Below are 20,935 nucleotides of genomic sequence, written 5' to 3'. Positions count from 1 at the left end.
GCCCGGTGACATTTGATACTCTGCAGACTTCAGAGCACATCTGCAGCATTGTGGTAAATACATACAGAGTAAAGGAAGAAGTCTGTGGAACTGAGCAGGAAACAGCACTAACTAATGAAACTGGGGGTGGGGGAGGGGGCACATGGGCTTGTCCCTTGGTTAGACCTGCAGGGCCTCTGCAGAAGGAAGGAGTCTGTTCACTGACGTTCCAGCCCACTTTGCCACCGACTATGTGGGGTGCAAATGAGATTAGCAAGTGCTTGTTCCCCAAACCTTTCTTGGGGCTCTTTCAAACAGCAGTTCCATAACCCTTTTCCTTAATTGAGTTGACTCAAGCTGGATGTAAACCAGGGAAGACAGGATGGTAGGGGTCATGATTCAATCCATTCTGGAGTTGATTCATTATTAAAACGATATTGGTGTATGTAATACACATTTAAATGTTTGAATACGTAGTTTTAATGTTTTTATGTGTACACAAATTACCTGGAGCTATGGTTGAAAGGCAGATCCTGAATAAGTCAGGATGTACTGGTGTTGAGAGAGTCTTCATTTCTAACTAGCTCCCAGGTATTGCCATGGCTCTTGGCCTATAGACCTCCTTTTGAGTAGTAAGAATGTCATCTATCATATTTCTGCTCCAGGTTATAACATCTAAAAGGATTCTTAAGGATCGAAATCTGAGATGAGAAACCAGTGCTTATCAGAGAACATGCCCACTGAACATTCAGATCTTTGAATGTTGACAAGGCTGGCATTACTGTATTTCAAAATATTTAAAGATTTGTGGACAGAAACATGCATGAACAAATTATGCCAATGTGTATGTGTGTGGGGGGTATGTGTGTATGTGTGAAAATATATTAAATATAATAGAAATATGTGCAGATGGGATACATGGAAATATGTAAACACGCATAGCCAGGCAAAGTGAAAAATATAATCGCCCTTTTACCCTTTTAAAACTTTATAGTTCCATAAATAACTTTTCTAGGTTATGCTTGTGTTTTGAAAAATTACAAACAGTATGAACACTGACTATATTACCTGAAGACTTATAAGGTAGTTACCCACTTCAAGACCATATATAAAACATTCATGTCTGGTTAATAGTTGGTTTATTCCACGTAATGGGAGTTATTTAGCATGCATTTAGCAGTGCAGCAAGACTGACTGTTCTGTCTTCATAGTTGCATAAAAATGAATAAATATGCTTAGTACTTTAATCCATTAATTGATGAGATTGGCCCACCAACTGTTTAACACAGGTATAGTTTTATTTAAAATAAGATTCTATTTACCAAATGAGCATCACAGGAAATAATGGTTTCCAAGAAGTTCCTATGGATGAATGGCATTGATTTTTAAGGAAATTGAGCAATATAACATTATCATTTATTTTTCCTTATTTTATTATGTTCTATAATAAAGGCATATCACAGAAAATGAAATGCAGGAAATTATTTTGCAAAATACTGATAATTTGACCACAGATACTGGAAAAAACAATTGACAACAGTGGTATATTTCATTACAAGTACCCCTTAATTGCTTTGTGGTAGTTATTAATCTGAACAAATGTTAGAATTTAATTCTTCATTTTGTTTTCAAGACAGGGTACTAGGATGTCATTTATGCATTAGATATTCTTACATATTTGGGATTTTTATGATCTTATATTTTCAATAGGGGAAATATTTATATCAAAAATAGGGGTAGAGATATAGACATGATTACTTCTCTCATATTTATTTTTATTTTTATTTTTACTTTAGTACCAGGGATTGAACCCAAGTGCACTTAACCACTGAACCACATCCCCAGCTTTCTTCATATTTTTTTGTTTTGTTTTGTTTTGTTTTATTGTTTTGTTTTTGAGACAGGGTCTCACTAAGTTGCTCAGGACCTTGCTATGTCACTGAGGCTTTGAAATTGATACCTTCCTGCCTCTGCTTCCCAATCCACTGTGATTATAAGCGTGTGTCGCCCTGCCTGGCTCTCCTTACGTTATTTTTAAAAATCAAGAGCTTTGTCAATGTGTGTGTGTGTGTGTGTTTTGGGAATGCGTGCATGTTTTGGTGGTGAAAGGAATTGAAAAGGTAACGGAAGAATGATAAAACATTGAATATTGATGAGCCAGATGATGAGTTTTATGGTTTTTATAAATGCTTGAATACATATAATAATCAACATTTGAATGTACATATTTTTCATGTGCATGCATTTATCTTAATAGATAATTTATGTGCCAGACACTCTGAGTGCATCATATATGCATTTTTATAATTATATTCTCAGTGCATTTATGTCTTGTCTGGCATTTCTTATTTTGCACCAAGTTCTTGTGTTATAATCCTCAATTTTTTTAATGTCTTCAAATTACTGTTTCATGTAAACATGGCATGAATCACTTTCCAGTTGCTTTGTATTTGTTTGCCCAAATCTTCCCTATGAATTTGAGCTTGCCACTTGTGATAGGAATCAATTCTCTGCTATTTTTTCCTCATATTGACGACCTTGTTGCTTCTTTACTCATAAAATTGTATTATTTAATCTGACTCCTTCACCCATAAGCATACAATTGTTATCACTTTGCTACCAGTGCAAAAAAATACCTAGCTCAATGAGATGACCCTCAAAGGACTGACAGAACATGCAAGAAGTCTTATTGAATCTGCTTTTCAGGATATCTACAGAAATGATTATGAATGATATACTCTTTCACCTGGTCTCTTGCAGGGAATGAAGTGCACTGGGTGAGAGAAGGGGCTACAGAAGGAAAGGACTAGAAGATGAGAAGTTTACTCTTGCACAAACTCAGCTAATGGGCTCTGCATGCACGTTTGCAGGTGGACAGGCATGTTGGGTTTGTGTGTGGGGGCAGATTCATGTAGGTGTTTACAGTTTCTGCTGATTTCAATGACTATCATGCCCCTTATTTATATGAGCATCAAAAGATTTCCCACTGCTGTTATTTCCAAGTCAGGACACTGAGCAAGAGGCAGACAACATTTGTTTGGCCAGATTGAAACACGCGATGCTGACTTGCATTTTGGCCAAATTATTGGTACACCAGGCTCTGTCTGAGTAGGCAGAAGCTTGACCGGAACTGACTGTGAATTGTTCTTGCAAGGGCCGAAGATACAATCTGGCTGTGGCTGTGTTAGCCCAGTGCTGTCAACATGCAAAACGGCCAGCAAAAATAATGGCATGTCAAGTACAATTTTCTCACTGGTCGCTGACACCGTAAACTATAATATGGTGTAATTATTTGGCATTCTGTGTCCTTCATACTAAGCACCACCCAAACGATTTCCAAGTTACAGGGAAGAGGGAAGGTTAGAAGGTCATATTTAAAGAGAGAAAATGAGTCAGTGCCTTGGAGGAAGAGGATTATAAATAGATGTGGCATCACCAGCGAAAGAGTTACATCCAAATAAGGAACGGCTCCGAAGCCCAGGTAGGAGGGAAACAGGGAGGAAAGAGAGCAGAGTAGTTTATGTAAGAGAGAGGATTTAGGAGAGAATAACTCTGACCACCTGGAGAGCAAAGTGTTTTTTTCCCAAAATAAAGCAATAGGAGGAACAGAAGATCACAGGGATCGCAGAATGAGGATTAAAGCAACATGAACTAAAAATTGATAGATGTTGCAAATATGTATATTCTGGTTCCATGGATATTTGTGTCTGAAATATAGAACACCCTAATCTACCATACCATTGCCAGAGAGGAAAGTGCAGACTGGAGAAGATGAATGCTAATCTTTCCCAGCAACTTTGAAGTACAGCTGAATTTGAAAGAAGCCAGATCTCTCAAAAATCCTTGCCTATCTTTCCACCTTGTCTCAAAGACTTCAATCCCAGTTCTTTGTATTTCAGTGCAATGGACTGAAAGTAGCATAACATCCCTCCTTCTCCCAAAATCCATACATTGAAATTCTAACCTCCAACGTGATGGCATTAGGAGTTGGAGCCTTCAATAAATGATTGGGTCATGAGGGTAGAGCCCTCATGGATGAAATCAGTGCACTTACACAAGAGGCCTCAGAGAACCTACTTGCCCTTTTTCTTCCTTGGCAAGAGGCACCACGGAGATGGCAATCTGCAACCCAAAAGAAGACCCACGGCAGAACCTGACCTTGCATCTCTGCAATCAAAATATCTGGCAAGAACAATTTAGAGGAGGAAAAGTTTGTTTTAGCTCATGGTTTGGTAGTCTATGATTGGTCAACTTCATTGCTCTGGGCCCAAGATGAGGCAGCACATCATGGGAAAAGGGTGTGGAGAAGGGGTTTTGCTCACTTTATGGCAGCCAGGAAAGAGAGAGAGAAAGAGGAAGGGGATGCAGGGAAGGGGAATTCGACCAGAGCATGGCCCCAGTGACCGCCTCCGGTCACATGCAGCCCACTACAGTTACCCAAGTTAGCCCAAACCAGCTGATTAAATCACAGCTCTCATACTCTAATGTACTGCACCTCTGAAAATTCCTGCCCTAACACAGGAGCTTTTGGGAGATACCTCATATCCAAAACCATACCACACCCTAAGCTCAGACTTCCAATCTCCAACACTGTGGAAGAAATAAATGTCTGTTGTTCCAGTCTAGGTTAACTTATTATAGCAGTTTGAATTAAGACATCCAGTCACCCTGACCTTCTCCCAGATCTATAAATAGCCTTGTGCATGCTATGTCAGGAATGCTATCTCTTTTCATCCCTGCATCATGGTTCACCTGGTTAATGTGTCTGGGCTCACCCATCATTTCCTCAGGGAAGATTCCATCCTCCCACAGAACAGGTCAGCTTCCTCTGTATTAGCTTCAAAAGAACCCTATTCCTTCACTTCAGAGAACTTACGTGAATTTTAATGTGACATTTGTTCATGTGAATACGTCTTCTACTAGTAGCCCATTTTTCATGACAAAGGACATAGATCTGTGTTTGCTTAGTGCTAAGACTCCACTGGCAGTGGAATACTCATTGAGCTTAGCAGATAGCAGATGCTCAATAAATAGTTACAGAATGTCCCTATTAATCACCCTCCTTACTTACAGCAGAGGGCTCATGATGATATCCAGCTGTCTACCAGAAAAAGCAAATGCACATTTTACCACAAGGACAATATTTTTTTGTCTTGGTTCCAAGATTTATTGAAAACCACTGTGGGCTTTCTCCTTCTCTTTTCTAAGATCAGAACAAATAAGCCTATTTGGGTTAAGTGTCCCTTGAGCCACTTCTTTCTCCACCAGAATTTCCCGAGAAAGTCAATGCCAGAAGTGTGTGGTGACCTGGAACACTCAGTATTTATGTGTTTGTGAACAGGCTCTGTACCACCTTGTTTCACAGAGAACTGGAGGCAGAAGCAGAGTCTGCTTGGCTGGTATTTATTTTTCAGAAAGATTTCTCGTCCAGTTTGTGCGATAAGCAAGAGCAGAAGCTTGGAGATGAACTGGAAGAGAACGCGCTTCTGCTTGCCACTGGTAAGGGACAGGGTCTCCACAGAGTTGCTCCTGCAGCCTCTTGGAGAGAGAGCTGCTTTAATAAGTTATCTCTGCCACCTTCACTATCTCCAAGACTTCAATAGTCAATACAAGGAAAGGGTTGTTTAAACTACCCAGTTGTTCTAGCAACATGAAATAGCTAATATGAAAGCCAAGTATCAACCCTGTTACTGAAAAATGTTATTTACATCAAATTTGATTGTATATAACTTTTCCAACTTCCTCCAGTATTGAGGTGGATCAATCTTCATGTCTTTGTGTAAAATATTTACTGAGCAACTTCCAATATGCAACTAGCATGCTAGGATTCTGGGAATTTTTAGTGTAGAACAAAAGATGTAGAATATATGTTCCTTGTGGAACTTAGAATTTTAGCAGGATACAAATCACAAATACAGAGTATGTTAGATAATGATCACCAGAAAGAAGAAAAAAAATACAACATAGACAAAAGACATGACATACTGGAAGAAGGGCAATTGTATTTTACACAGAATGGATAGGAAAGGCCTCTCTAAGAATATGACTTTGAACTTAATTCTAATTAAAGAGGAAATATGTAGGCTTGTGTTGCCTCTGACCAAGGGAATGTTCAGTCACCTTCCTTTGCCTGTGATCTGTGTAAACCCTCCCTCTAACTGGAGCACCTCAGTTTTAGCTCCACCAGACTGAATTTCAGGCATCTTTCAAGATCCACTGAATCAATGCTTCCACCCTGATCCTAACCAACCCTGAATAATGAAGGGACCCATTTTTAGACTCCCAGAGGCTTGGGCTGACAGGAGGCAATAAGACAACAGTCAGTGTGTTTGTCCACCACTCCCGCTATAACTGTGAGTGTGCGTGCGCGCACACACACACACACACACACACACACACACCTTCTTACACAAAGTAAGAATAAAATTATGGCTACAATTACTGTGTGCCAGTCACCATGCAACTAATATTTTATTGACTCTTAAATATTTGTATTTATCTTATTTGAATAATCCTTGAACTAGTTCAGTAACTTTCCCAGGGTTAACACACAGAAAGCAACAAAATCAATATGCAAACCTCTGGAGAGTCCCTCTTAATGCTTAGGTTCTTTCTCAGCATCCAGCTTTTACATGCATGTAAAGTGGAGGATGGTTGCTGTAAGGATGTATGTGCAGCTCCGAAGAGCCAATTACTCAAAAGCTGGTTCTGCCCTTGAGCTTGAACTCAGCCTGCCAGGTCTGAGGCTCCCACTATGGTGGCATGCAGGAGAGCCTTTTAAAGAGCAGGTATGCTCATAAGTAACTAATGCTTCTCAGCCCGTTCCTGGGGAGCTCTGCAGTGAAATGGTTTAAAGAGTTGGATGTGGAAGAGTGTGCACAGAGATAAAATATTGAAAGGCACCGGTGAGCACCCCGATACAGATCATCCCTGCACTCAGCCTGACTCATAATCCAAAGCAGTCACCTGAAATGTATTTTTGGCTTTGTTACAACCCAAGATCCTCAAAGACAAAGTTGTCCTAATTCAGGAGAAAGTTTCTTTATGGGGAAATGTGTTTGCAGAAAAGCTTTTCAGAAGATAGTTTAATTCTGCTTAAACAAAGATTTGGGAACTGGCCATTGTAGGGAGCAGGCAGAGGGTCAGTTCATAAAAATGTCTGGAATTAGGACTCATAAGCTTTTTGACCATTTTGAGATCCTAGGGTTCACTAACAACATTTCTGTTACTCAGAGAAGCATGAACAGCTCAATAATTATTAAGTCATACAGGGATACAAAAATCCTGGTCATTTGCTCTATCTCTATGACTTCATTTAAGGAACAGAGGTGAGATCAGCCATCAGATACTGAGTCCAAAACACACCTTGTGTTAATTACTTTTTCTATTCAGATAAAAATGGAACGCTCTCTTGAGCACAGAATGTTCAGTTATTTACATTATGCAAGACAGGACAAGAGTGATATACCTGCATAATGAGGTAACTAAGAGAAGAAATGCACAGAGGAATTATCCATCCATTACATATATACGCACATTTCCAAATTTTCATAAGATATGGAAACAACTTGAATTAAAACCGGTTAAAGAAATGTGAACATTCAGAAATAAGAATTTCAGGACTTTTCAATCTGTATTCAATAACTCTTGAGTGCAAATTATAGTTTAGACTCCAGGTACCTGGTTACTAATGTGTAAAAAGGTGAAATTATGGCCTTGGGAGTTTCCAGCAGGATTTAAACCCAGGTAGATCATTTGCTAACTCTGTGATCATGATGTGGTGTATTAATTCAGCTAAGGCTCAGATTCTGCATCCACCAAAAAAAAAAAAAAAAAAAAAAAAAAAAGATAACACTGGTCAAGAAGCCCCGTGTACAAAATCCACAGGGCTATATGTGTTTTGGAATTCAGAACTTTCCACAGTTTAGAAACATATCAAGGTATTTAAACTATATAGTAAGTAACAGTCTCAGCAGTTCTGGGGCAGCACCCTGTAATCAACTACATTAATATTTCTTCAGTGAAATGTATGAACAGTCACAGTACTGGGAAGCATTATGACTATAAATAGCCACAAGTCAATTCTGCTACCTGAATTTGTATCAAGAATACAAATAATGTCTTTCAGAGAATTTTATATTTTGGATTCATATGAATGGGAGTATCGTTGCCCACCACCTGCGGAGGCAATGATAATGCATACGCTTCCTTTTCACACAAACAAAAAAGCCCAAAAGACAAGACCAACGAACGACGATAACGAACGACGAACGATGAACGACAAACAATGCCCAACAAACAATGCTCTTTATTCAAGGAAGTGTCTGGGTTATATAGCAAGCATAAGCCAATCAGAGTCAGCCTGAGATATTAGCCTATCAAGGATCAGTCTCTAGGCAGTTACAAGAATCACCTCATATACAGCAGCCAATCAGAGTTCTGGGATATTAGCCTATCAAGGATCAGTCTGTAGGCAGTTACAAGAATCACCTCATATACAGCAGCCAGTCAGAGTTCTGAGATATTAGCCTATGAAGGATCAGTTTACAGCAGCCAATCAGAGTTACTATAAGTACGGCTTATTCTGGCAAGCTGCCAGGCGCCATCTTAGAGATCAGGCCAGGGTGCGGCTCTGGGGCCCTCAGAACCCGCCCCTGACATCTCCCCCTTATTCTTTAAATAAAGAAAAGATGACTTGGGACCATGCCTGTCTTAGGTTGTCCATGGCAAATTACATCCTTACCCGTCATTGGAATTCTGACCTCCAGGCGTCAGAACCCTGTCTTAGGTTGGTATGCATTTCCATGGATCGTACCCGTCTTTGACTACTGGTCCAGCATGCTTACTTGGGGGGATGTGCCTGTCTCAATGGCTGTCAAAGCCTGTACTATAGCCCATAGATGACGTCGGGCATTTTGGCGAGCTCTGATTTGGCTGCATATAACATATCCCTAAGCAGATAATAATCAGAATAGCTACTGTTCCAGCCCACTGTTAACAAAGAGAACATCTCGGATACTGATGCAACTTGAACCCTGGTAGCATTGACTCTGAGTATCAAACATAGATGACCAATTACCAGTAAGGTAGACAGAGAGATTTTTAGATAATATAGCCACAGAGCTAAGGTTATTATAAGCAATAGGGGTGACATACACTGCTCTTAAAGGATAAACACATCCCAGTCCCAAAAGTTCTTGCAAGATATCCACTTGTTAGTAAGTCCACTCTTTGATTTACAAGGAGTATGCCTGCTGTTAGATGTTGGTTTAGGGTCTCTTTAGTCTGTAAGGCTGCAGCTGTATTTTTGGCCAAGTGATTGCTGTTGCTGTAGGTATGGCAGTTTCTAGTGCTGCTGTTGCAGAAACCACTATTGCAGTGACCATAGCCACTGTGATGCCAAATTCTCTCCTGTTTCTTGATAGTAACACTGGCAATTCCGCATCTGTAACAGAGACTGGGACTGGTAGGAAGGTAGGAACACACATTAAGACTGCCAGCGGGAACCTAGAAGCATTCCAACATTGAGAGAGATAGCATAAATCTGAAGTACAATTAAGAGAAGCGGTTGTTTCATTAGTTCAGAAACATAAAAGGGGGAAACACACAAACTGGGGTAGGTGGAAAGGTACATAATTGAACTGTTCCTCCTAAGAGACTGAAAAGAGGTTGTAAGTTAGTTCAAGGGGGGAAAGGCTACAAGCATCATGGTCATCAGGAGTCTGAGTTACTTATTGGTAGCATTGGAACTGGTCGAGTTAGTCGCTCAGGAACCCAAATAGGCGATGTTTTATCCTGTGGAAACACACAAACCGAGCCATGGCTCCAGTAAAGCACTGGGTCCGGGCCGTTCCACTGTCCTGTAAGAACATCCTTCCATTTTACCATCACTCTATCATGTTGTTTATGATTGCCATGTCTCTCAGCGGCAGAGAGACCCACATTATCCAGAGTTAAAAAATTTAAAATAAAGAGGCAAAGAGAAAGTTTATCTTTAGGGGACCTGAAGGTCTCCCCTATTCCCCCTTTTTGTTTATAAAGAGTATTTTTGAGGGTGAGATGTGCACATTCAACAATACCTTGTCCTTGTGGGTTATACGATATACCTGTGGTTAGAGTTATTTCAAATTTAGTGAGAAATTGGTTCTTACCAAATTTAGTTTTTAAAGAAAAATTTAGACTCTATAACATAGTACAATACTCTAACAGTTGCTTAACCATAATTGTATAAACCCCTATTTTTAAGACTAATTGTTCTAAAGAATAAAACTTAATAGACACAAAGTTAAGAGTAAATTAGTGTTTCTAAGAAATCCTTGTTATTTTACCATGTCATTTTACCATATAGATTAAACTTTGGTTTATATTAGAACATTAGTATTTCACCTTAGGAAAAACCTTAAATAGCTTTAAATGTTTCACATACATACAACCAACTTAGTTACATGCAAATTTGTTGAAACTTGCCCTTTACTTACGTAGACTTTCTTAGCATCACACAAGCACTTTCTTACCCAGAAACATTTCTTTTTCCCTTTTATTAAATATATTTCCATACCCAGAACCTTTATTTTCTCTTTCCTATTTATTGACCCCTTTTTGTTCACATTCTGAAACAACTCTTATGAAATTTCTGAATTTAGATAAATTACTCTATTTTAATAAGACTAAATCTTTTGCTGTTTATAGTACTGTAATTGAAACACAGTTGAAACTTTTGGGACCCTTTGTATATAGAATTGCACTTGTTAGGACATAACTCTTAGTAACCTTGTTTTTATAGTAGTACAAAGTAATTGTAAGCCTTTTTATTTACCAACCTATGAAAACACCAATAATGTTTAAGTATGTTACCCCATGTAATTTAAAGAGTTAAAAGTACTCGATGTTATTTAACAATTAGCATTTTAACTTTGTAAATTAATCAGATGTCTCTACAAAAACATTTGAGTAATATCATACATGTTAACTCTAATTCACTTATTCTGCAAAAACCAAGATATCAGACAAGTGTCCTGAACAGTATTTGTTGTCTCTTTCCTGTTGAAGAAAAGTCCTAGAAACAATTGATGTTAGACATTTTATTAACATCAATATTTTATTAGCTTGACCACCTAGAGACTTGCAAGTTATTTTCACAGACATTTTACTTTTCTTAGTTTACCCAATTTGAATTGAACCTTTAAATCACATGAATTAAAAGTATCTGGATCCATTTTTATATTTTAATTTTAGGAGCGCTCAGTTTTGATACAGACAAAACATGACATCAGACAGCACAACTTACATAACACAAAATCAAAGGCCTTGAAACTTTATAGGTGAATCTCCATTGCAATGTAACAGATGTTCAAAAACTCTAGTTGAATCAAAAAAAAAAATCATGAGCTCAAAAAAACATAATTAAAAAAGAACAAAAGTCCTGGAAATATGATCCTGATAGTCGCTTTACGGCGCTGTAGTCGCTTTACCGCGCTGTAGTCGCTTTACCGCGCTGTAGTACTGCGATACTTTCACTTTAACTGGACCGCTTTTCTGCGTGTCCTGATAGTCCCTTTACCGCGAACTTTAAGGCTGCCTTCATTACTTTCACTTTAACCGGACCGCTTTTCTGCGTGTCCTGATAGTCGCTTTACCGCGAACTTTAAGGCTGCCTTCATTACTTTCACTTTATTATTTACAACAGACAAACTGGTTAACATTAATCTCTAAAACTTACCTAGGTAGTTGCTGCTGGTTTGTTGTCTTCCCGGGTGGTCCCTGGTTCGTTTCCCGGGTTTCGGCACCACTTATCGTTGCCCACCGCCTGCGGAGGCAATGATAACGCGTACGCTTCCTTTTCACACGAACAAAAAAGCCCAAAAGACAAGACCAACGAACGACGACGACGAACGACGAACGATGAATGACAAACAATGCCCAACAAACAATGTTCTTTATTCGAGGAAGTGTCTGGGTTATATAGCAAGCATAAGCCAATCAGAGTCAGCCTGAGATATTAGCCTATCAAGGATCAGTCTCTAGACAGTTACAAGAATCACCTCATATACAGCAGCCAATCAGAGTTCTGAGATATTAGCCTATCAAGGATCAGTCTCTAGGCAGTTACAAGAATCACCTCATATACAGCAGCCAATCAGAGTTCTGAGATACTAGCCTATGAAGGATCAGTTTACAGCAGCCAATCAGAGTTACTATAAGTACGGCTTATTCTGGCAAGCTGCCAGGCGCCATCTTAGAGATCAGGCCAGGGTGCGGCTCTGGGGCCCTCAGATCCCGCCCCTGACATGGGAGTACAAAACTGTTTTATATACACATTTTCATATGTTATGTGTGTGTATATACACACACGCACACTGCTAAATCTATACATACATATAGATATATGGGGAAATCTTGTTAGGATCCAATAGATTTATACCAATAAAGTAGCTATATAATAGCATTCAATACATAAAACACACTCAATGATGGCCAAAATATAAAGTTCCTTGAAGGCAAAGATCATTGCTTTATGGATATGCCCCAGGCAACTGATGGAGTGCCTGGCACACAGGAAGGTGCCGTGATTTATGCTATCTCCTTATCCAAGCTTTCTTCATCCAACTAGAACCACATGAACCATATGAAATGAAAAAACAGAATGCTCACAGAGGCCCGCCTGGTTTTGCAAGACAACAGGTAGAAGCAGTAATATATAATCAGACGCTCCTGGTGAAACACAAAGAGTTAAGTCCTGAAGATCAATATTTAATTCCCCTTCCATTTTTCTTTTAGATCACTGCATTTGAGAAATGAATAATACTGGCATGATTAACTTCTGAATCTAACTTATGAGGGAAATCCACCAGCAGCAGAAGGCTCATAATTGTAATTCTACCTAAGGTGATAATGTTGTGACAAAATTAACGGAAGCTTGGGGGCAGTTCTGAAGTTAAACCTGTAGAGTCCTCAGTAACTCATGGTGACTCTGGAAAACTGTGACGCACAAAGAACGTGCAAAAATGACAAAACAAATATAAACTAACCTAACACTACCTCTCTTTCTCTCCTCTCTCTTTCTCTCTCTGACACATACAAACACACACACACTTCTAAAATTTGATTATACACATTTTATTCCACCTGACAATGAATGAACTTCTTTCCTGTTACAAAGTTCATCAAATTACAGAACAAGGCACTCTTAAGCATAGACATTAAAACCTTCACTTTCTCCATCCTAAGGACTAAAACAAAATGAAACAATAGGAGGAACATATATCTGCAATTGGAGGTCAGTGTTCTTAAAACAAAATGAAATAAGATTTTAACAACAGAGATGGTAGAATTTCAAACTAGCATAGAAGGTATACCTCTTCCAAGTGGGAGGACAAATACCACAAACTAGAGGAAAGGTTTCACATGAACCGCTCTCATATAAATGAGGATGAATTTGTATTTGTTTATGCGTTATACAAGAGTTGGGTTTTTTTCTCTCTAAGGGTGTGGGGGTGTGGGGGCGTTCCTCCAGGACCATTTGAAATGGTTACTGTGGGATTATTCATATTCATAAGGAAACCAACAGGTTAACTAACTAACCATCTGGCTTAAAGGATTTAGAGCTAAGTGTGGCAGCAACTGTGGGGAGTCTGATGTTAAACATCTGAAGACCACAAACAGACCCTGAAATCGGGATCTTAAAAACCAAAGCTTACCCGGCCAACAAGAATCAGTTCAGGTCCAGAAAACTCTTCCAGGACAAACATTTGATTCCAAACCCAGCCTCTTTTGGAGCGGTTCAAAATCCGCTGTTCTTCACTCAGTCTGTTTAGTTCCAAAGGGAATCCACTCATTAAAACGTGAGACTGATTCATCGGAGCCATGTAAATGCAAGGGGGGAGAGTAATCCATAATATTATTAATGGAGTCCAGAGATCCAAGAGCATTTCTGCTAGCCGTTCTGGCATGGTCCCACCAGTTAAGCAAATCACCACGAAAATGAGACAATTATTTTGTTTGCCTCCGGTCCGCAGCCATTCAATTCATCATGCAGTGCCGAATGCTTCCTTACAGCTCTGCCACATGTTGAAAGCTCTGGAAACAGACATCATCTAAGCAGCTTTTTTAAGACCACAATCCATTGGCTTTCCTTTTCATTGAAATTTCCTGCAAAAACAAGGAGGAAGAAAGATAAGGGTCCCCTGGAACAGGTTTTAAAACAAAATCACTGCTTTTCAGGGGCACCTAAGTGAAAGATAATAGGCACTTCCCAAACTCTTGAAGTGAAGGAAGAGGATCTGAAGAATTAGAATGAGTAGGCTAGTAAGTCCTTTGATTTTTAAGCTTTATTTAGATTTTAGTATTCATTCCATAGGTGTGTTACTTATCAAAAACTGCTTCAAACTATGGTTTTCTTTTCCCTCCTTTCTATCCTGCTGCACTTCCTCCTGCCCGTTCTTCTTGACTTTTGTCCTTCCTTCCCTCTCTCTGGTCATCCCCCACCCCTTACTCAGGTTCTTTGAGTGTAATGAGATTGGGGTGTATGCAGAAGAGATTGCCTAAGACCTTTTTCTTAAAAAATTTAAAAAAAAATGTTCAAAGACAGGTTATGCTGAACTCTGTGAAGAAATTAGAAATTTAATGAGTAAATTTTAATAATAATAATAGTAATAATAGAAATGGGAGTGGGAAGAGAAATTTCTCTAATTTTTATGGTCTCAGCTACCAGTCCCCATTAGACGGGCCCATCCAGTTCAGGGTACATATTTCTCTGACAGAATACTAACCATGAAGGGATAAAATTAGAATCTTCCCAGAGAGCAATTCTGTAATGTCCGGCATATATGCCATAATCAGGACAGTATCAGGGCTCCTGTTGTAAATGTACAGTTGAACGGGAGATTTAAATTATGGAAGACTCCTTTGGGAATGAAATACAGTAAAAATATAATTTGCAGTTGAAGAAATTCAGAAAGGACTGGGCAAGTGAATGAATGAATGAATGAATGAATAAATAAATAAATAAATAAATCCCTATCGCCTCAGGTGTCACATTTTTTGCTTACATTTTTGGAGGTGGCAAAACATGTTTCTTCCCTCTCAAAAAAGATTATTTTTAAAGAAATAATGTTCACTGCAGATTCCAGAGAGAAGCCTGACTGAATTAGATCAAATGGGAAAATCATACCTCAAGACACCTCCAGGAATAGTTTGGCTCAGGGAATTCATAATAGGGTAAGGAAAACTTTCATCTCTGGGTCCCTGGTTCCATTCTGGCTCAGAATGAGAAAACAAGAATGTCATTAACATGGTTGGGCTGGTGGGTGCCTTAGTGGAGCCAGCTGAAAGAGGCAGACCCTGATGCTGCAACAAATACAGGCAGTGTCTGATCTAACGAGATGGCCAGAGGGGTCCCCCTGCTTGTCACTCTGCCTGGCTTCAGTTAGACCTCTAGGAGTCAAAAGGGCCCCACCCTGATGAGTACACAGGGCCTCACCACAAGTGACAGGTGTTTTGGAAGTGTAAGGGAGCAGTCTTCCCTTGGGCACCAACTCAGAGAACACTCCAGAACAATGTCTTCTTCTTTCCTTAATATTGCAGCACACCCAGGGAAATCAAGTTTTCCCTTAAGGCCCACTTTGATCCCAGGGTGGAAACACAAATTTGCAGGCTTCAGAACTGGTCCCAATGAAGAAATCCCAAAATATCTGCTTCTGTCTGAATTGCCAAACCACTTATTTACTGAAGAGACATCTGCAGAACATCCTTGGGGTGCCAGGCTCTCTCCCAGTCAGACAGTGGGGAACCATACTGAAGGAGTATTGAGGTATGGCAGAGTTCTGGAAGCAGAGAGCCCTGGGACTGAATCCCAGCTCACCCCACCTGCTACCTCCGCAGTAATAGACAAGATGCTCAAGTTGCCTAAGCTTCAGTTTTCTCGTCTGCAGAATGGCCATAATAATAATCCCTATCATACAAGGCAGTAGTATGTGTGGTTCAGAACAAAGACACACAAAACAGCAAACATGTGGGAAGTTAAACTTTACCACACTGTAATTCATGTGGTTATCCTCAGTCAGAATATGAGGGTGGTGGTGGCATGGTCCCTGCCTTGGAGAGACTTTGGTACAAAAGAGAAACAAAGAGTGGAGCTGTGTGAGTTGTACAGTAAAAGTAAGCACAGTCCCGCAGTGGCACAAAGGTTCATGGAAATCTTCCCCAAAGTGGCATGAAGGTGAGGCTGGCAAGGGAATGGCTGGGCCGTTTTACACAGATGGTTAGACATATTCTGATCACAAGTTTCTGCCTACCTACTTCTCAGGGTAAAGAGACTTGTTCTCTTCAGATGTACCCATTCTATGACAGGCCTACCTCACTGCTCAAAAGTCACATGTGCTGTTCTCCAATGACCTCAGTTATACAGATGGAGCAAAGGGTCCTACGAGTGGCCTCCAGTACAGTTTACATTCTAGTCCTTACAACCAGGGCTTAATTAATGACAACTGCCAGAAAAACAACAATGACAATAATATGGATCTAATAGTTTATTTTGAAGACCAAAGGAGATAATCTTGGTAAAGCAGTTAGGATAGATCAGCAGGAGTACATCCTTTAAAATGTGCCAAATATCTTTCAGAACCTTGTTGTTAATGATTCTGCAATAATAAAGCCTAATTCCTATTTCAAATCATAATAGATGCTTCCTTCACGGAAACCACCAAGAGAGACTCAGGTAGAAGGTGACATGATAGAGGCCTAAACTCCAGAATCTGGCAAAAGTCATTATAGACCTGGGAACAATTTTATATAATAGCAGAGATTCACTAGCTAGAATGAATATATTACCAATGGAACACGTGTATGGCTACAAAAAGTATCCATTGCCCCCATATCTTACAGTTAGATAAAGTTTTCAATGCCTTGAGTTGTTGTGTTCGAAACCAAGGCAGGAAATCCATTAAATGACTTGCCCAAGAAACATCTCCATTAAGGGCAGAACCATTATTTGAACCTGGGTAAAGTCATTTCAAAATTCTCCCTTAGCACAAGTCATTCTCTTATTATTTTAATTAATGATTGCACATACATTATATGTCAGTCACGGGATAGAAAGACAAATAGGTCAGAGCTCCTACAGACAAGAAACAGAGAGCCTAATTTGGAAAGATAAAGAAATATATAATTGCCATATTAATGAAAACATGGTCTTGGGAGGGATAGAGGAATACAGAGTGCTGACATCCCACTCATCTTGGCAGAACGAAAGAAGGCTTCCTGGAGGAGGCGTGACATCAAGGTTGAGAAGGAATTAGCCAACTGAGGATGGGCAATGTGGAAGAACGTTTCAATCTACCCGTGGACAGGAAAAGGTCCATTATAACTAATCCAGGATTTCTGAATGGATCAGTATCTGAGGCAGTTTTCAGATCATTACTTAAAAGTTCACCCAGTCCATAGATCACTCATTCCTCCTTTTTCCCTAATGCACCAAATTCATAATGGCTGTGACCTCTACAAAGTCCATGCCAAAGAGGTCACACTCTTCTTTGACAGTTCTTTGTGAAAAGGACATCTCTGATTTCTCCAAGTGTTTGGGGAATAACAGTATACGTCATCCCACAGAGACGTTGTGTGCATCTTTCCAGTTTTCAGAGGAATGGCAGTGTCCTTTCACCAGTGCCCTCTGTCACTGGCAGAAATCTGAAGGAGAAGTTAACCCAGGTCAGTGGAAGCACTTTTCATCCACATCAGTCAGTTTTAACTCACCCCTTGGCTTAGTTTTTGAAATATTCATTTAAAATTGGAAAGTCAATGTTACTTGACATAATAGAATGTAACTGTAAAATTATATGATTAATAATGAACATGTAGAAAGTTCCTTGATTATATTAAATCCTAGAGAAGGCACACATACATACAAGCATCTAATCTGCAAAATAACCCTGATACATGTATTATTATTATTATTAATTCTCATTACGAAGATAAGAAAACAGAACAGAGGGATTACATTTTATTTAAGGTTTTATTTTCACTAAACTGGGTACCATCAAAGATTGAGATTGTCTATTTATTAAAAAGAAAGATCAACAACAGTTAGAGGCAGACTGATAAACATTTAACAAGTGACTATCTAAAGGAAAAAACCAAATCCCTGATTTGTAGTGTTTCTGACTTCCACTCAGAACACTTTCAAAATTCCAATGTTCTTTATAGATTCTGGAGATTAGCGCTCTATCTGAAGTATGATTGGCAAAGATTTTCTCCCACTCTGTAGAATCTATAAAGAACTCAAAAAACTCTACACCAAGAATGTAAATAATCCAATCGACAAATGGGCTAACGAAATGAATAGACACTTCACAGAAGAAGATATACAAGCAATCAACAAACATATGGAAAAATGTTCAACATCTCTAGTAATAAGAGAAATGCAAATCAAAACCACCCTAAGATTCCATCTCACCCCAATTAGAATGGCAATTATCAAGAATACAACCAACAACAGGTGTTGGCGAGGATGTGGGGAGAAAGGCACACTCTTACATTGCTGGTGGGGCTGCAAATTAGTGCAGCCACTCTGGAAAGCAGTGTGGAGATTCCTTAGAAAACTTGGAATGGAAACACCATTTGACCCAGCTATCCCACTCCTTGGCCTATACCCAAAGGACTTAAAATCAGCATATTACAGAGATACAGCCACATCAATGTTCATAGCTGCCCAGTTCACAATAGCCAGATTGTGGAACCAACCTAGATGTCCTTCAATTGATGAATGGATAAAGAAAATGTGGTATATATATACAATGGAATATTACTCAGCCATAAAGAACGATAAAATTATGGCATTTGCAGGCAAATGGATGAAACTGGAGAATATCATGCTAAGTGAGATAAGCCAATCTCAAAAAACCAAAGGAAGAATGAGATCGCTAATAAGTGGATGATGACACATAATGGGGGGTGGGAAGGGTTAGTGTTGGGGTTGGAGTTGGGTTTAGGGAGGGGGGCAGGAATGGAGGAAGGAAGGACTGTATAGATGGAGGGGAAGGGTGGGAGGGGAGGGGGGGAAGGGGAAAAATGGCAGAATGAATCAAACAACATTACCCTATGTAGATTTATGATTACACAAATGGTATGCCTTTACGCCATGTACAGACAGAGAAACAACATGTATCCCATTTGTTTACAATTTTATAATAAAAAAAAAAAAAAAAAAAAAAAAAAAAAATTCCAATGTTACCTCTAATCTGTTCTAACAGATGAAAATTTGACCTTCAACTCTGAGAAACCCAGTAAAGAGGTGATTCTAGCACAACCCTAGTGGGGTCATCTCAAATATTAATATGTACACAAATCACATGGAAATCTTGGTAAAATATAGATTTGGATCCAGTCTACTTCAGGCCACACCTGAGAGTCTGTATTTCTAATCATCCCTCCTGCAATACTGAATTGAGGGCCACCCTTTGAGAATCAAATAGTTTTAAAGAAGACCATCTCCCAGCTCACACTTCCTTGATATTGTCTGAAGGATTCAAAGGTGTTAAAGGAGAACCACTTCCTCATCAGTGTCAATTAATGCCATACACAGGCACTACTTAGCCATCCGTGTGCACACAGGAGTAAACACATACACCTGACCTGCCTAGTCTAAACTAGGGTGGATGAGAATATGGTGACTTTGTATGATGGCATGATGCTTTCTCCATTCCCTACCCTTTTATTTTATGTGTGACACTAGGAAAGTTGCCCAGTTAACTGGTGTTCCATGAGCACATGCATGCAATCATGGTGCAGTGAGATTCAACCTTCAAAGGATCTTCCACTTGGAGAGAAGTAACAGGATTCTACTGTCACATCAAGAATCATACTATTTATATGCCTGCATTTCTGTCACCAGTAGAACTAATGTCCTCTTAGGAGATCATAGAATAGCTTTCTGGGAATACTGGAGATGCAACCAAATGTTATGTCACTGTTATCAGAATTAATAAACACTGTGACTAATAGCTGCATATACCAACTGCTTCACTCACTGCAACCAGGAAGAAATTAAGCAAGGTTGTAAAGCCTGAGTAAAAAAAAAAAAAAATCAATTTATTTTTACATTTTCCAACCACAATATCTATGTCTGGCCAAGCAATCCACTTAATTATAATGCTATGGCATTGATTTACACCCACATAGTGATGCGATGAGATTTTAGTCCCTCTGGAATTCTTATACATAAGAGTTTTTAGAATTCCTGGAGAAAAAAGATAGATCCCCTTGGATAAAAGACCTGTAACCTTATTTTTCATTCATATTCACACTTTAGAGATAGTTCTAATTACAGCCTGACTCTCACTCTGCTGACCCTAACCCTTTTTTTAAGGTGAACTCAGTCAATTCTCAGATGTGTTAAATCATTATGTAAAGGCATGTATTACACCATGAATTTTATAAACAACATGGATTGAAGTTCCAAATGATAAGTTACACAGTGATAAGTGAAGTTTAAAATAAAAAGAGGCTTTTAAAGATACTTTGAGATTCAATCCAGCAGATTACTGTGGTTGACAGGAAATTATGCTTTCATTATCACTGGATTTAGTGGCCACAATATTTCATGGAAGCACAATGACACATAGGACCAGAGAATTTCTATTAAAAATGTTTCTGACCTTGAATTTAGAGCCATTAGCAGCCTACTTCAAACAGGTAAATGCACATTGAATTTGAAGTGGTGTTATTTCAAGAACACAGGGCATGGGATTTAATGTGTGACCTGGTGCAATTCACATCCAGCCCTGGGTGACTGAAGCTGAACAGGTAAGGAGACCTTCTGGATTTTAGAGAGGAATGACATTTGCCTGTTTCCAAATATAAATAACAAAAAGGATTTTATTTTCCAGGGCCTTCAGAAATCCCTGTCCAGGGGCTAGTGATGCAGCTCAGCCATAGAGTATTTGTCAAGCATGCACTGGTCCCT

General features: G+C 39.2%; 1 protein-coding gene across 3 annotated transcripts in view; it reads right to left on the bottom strand.

Moving 5' to 3' along the window:
* The window catches only part of LOC124975173 (cadherin-8-like), a 111,693-nt gene that overhangs the window by 82,441 nt on the left and 8,317 nt on the right, over nucleotides 1-20,935 (bottom strand). For all 3 annotated transcript variants that reach the window (XM_047538029.1, XM_047538031.1, XM_047538030.1), the window contains exon 2: nucleotides 13,677-14,127. In XM_047538029.1, the coding sequence (XP_047393985.1) occupies nucleotides 13,677-13,928 (252 nt within the window). In that variant the 5' untranslated portion in view covers nucleotides 13,929-14,127. The remainder of the gene's footprint in view (nucleotides 1-13,676; nucleotides 14,128-20,935) is intronic.

The sequence above is a fragment of the Sciurus carolinensis genome, unplaced genomic scaffold (genome assembly GCF_902686445.1).
Source record: "Sciurus carolinensis unplaced genomic scaffold, mSciCar1.2, whole genome shotgun sequence".
Lineage (NCBI taxonomy): Eukaryota > Metazoa > Chordata > Mammalia > Rodentia > Sciuridae > Sciurus > Sciurus carolinensis.
The sequence above is the reverse complement of the archived record's forward strand: the minus strand, read 5'-3'. Positions and strand labels throughout refer to the sequence as shown.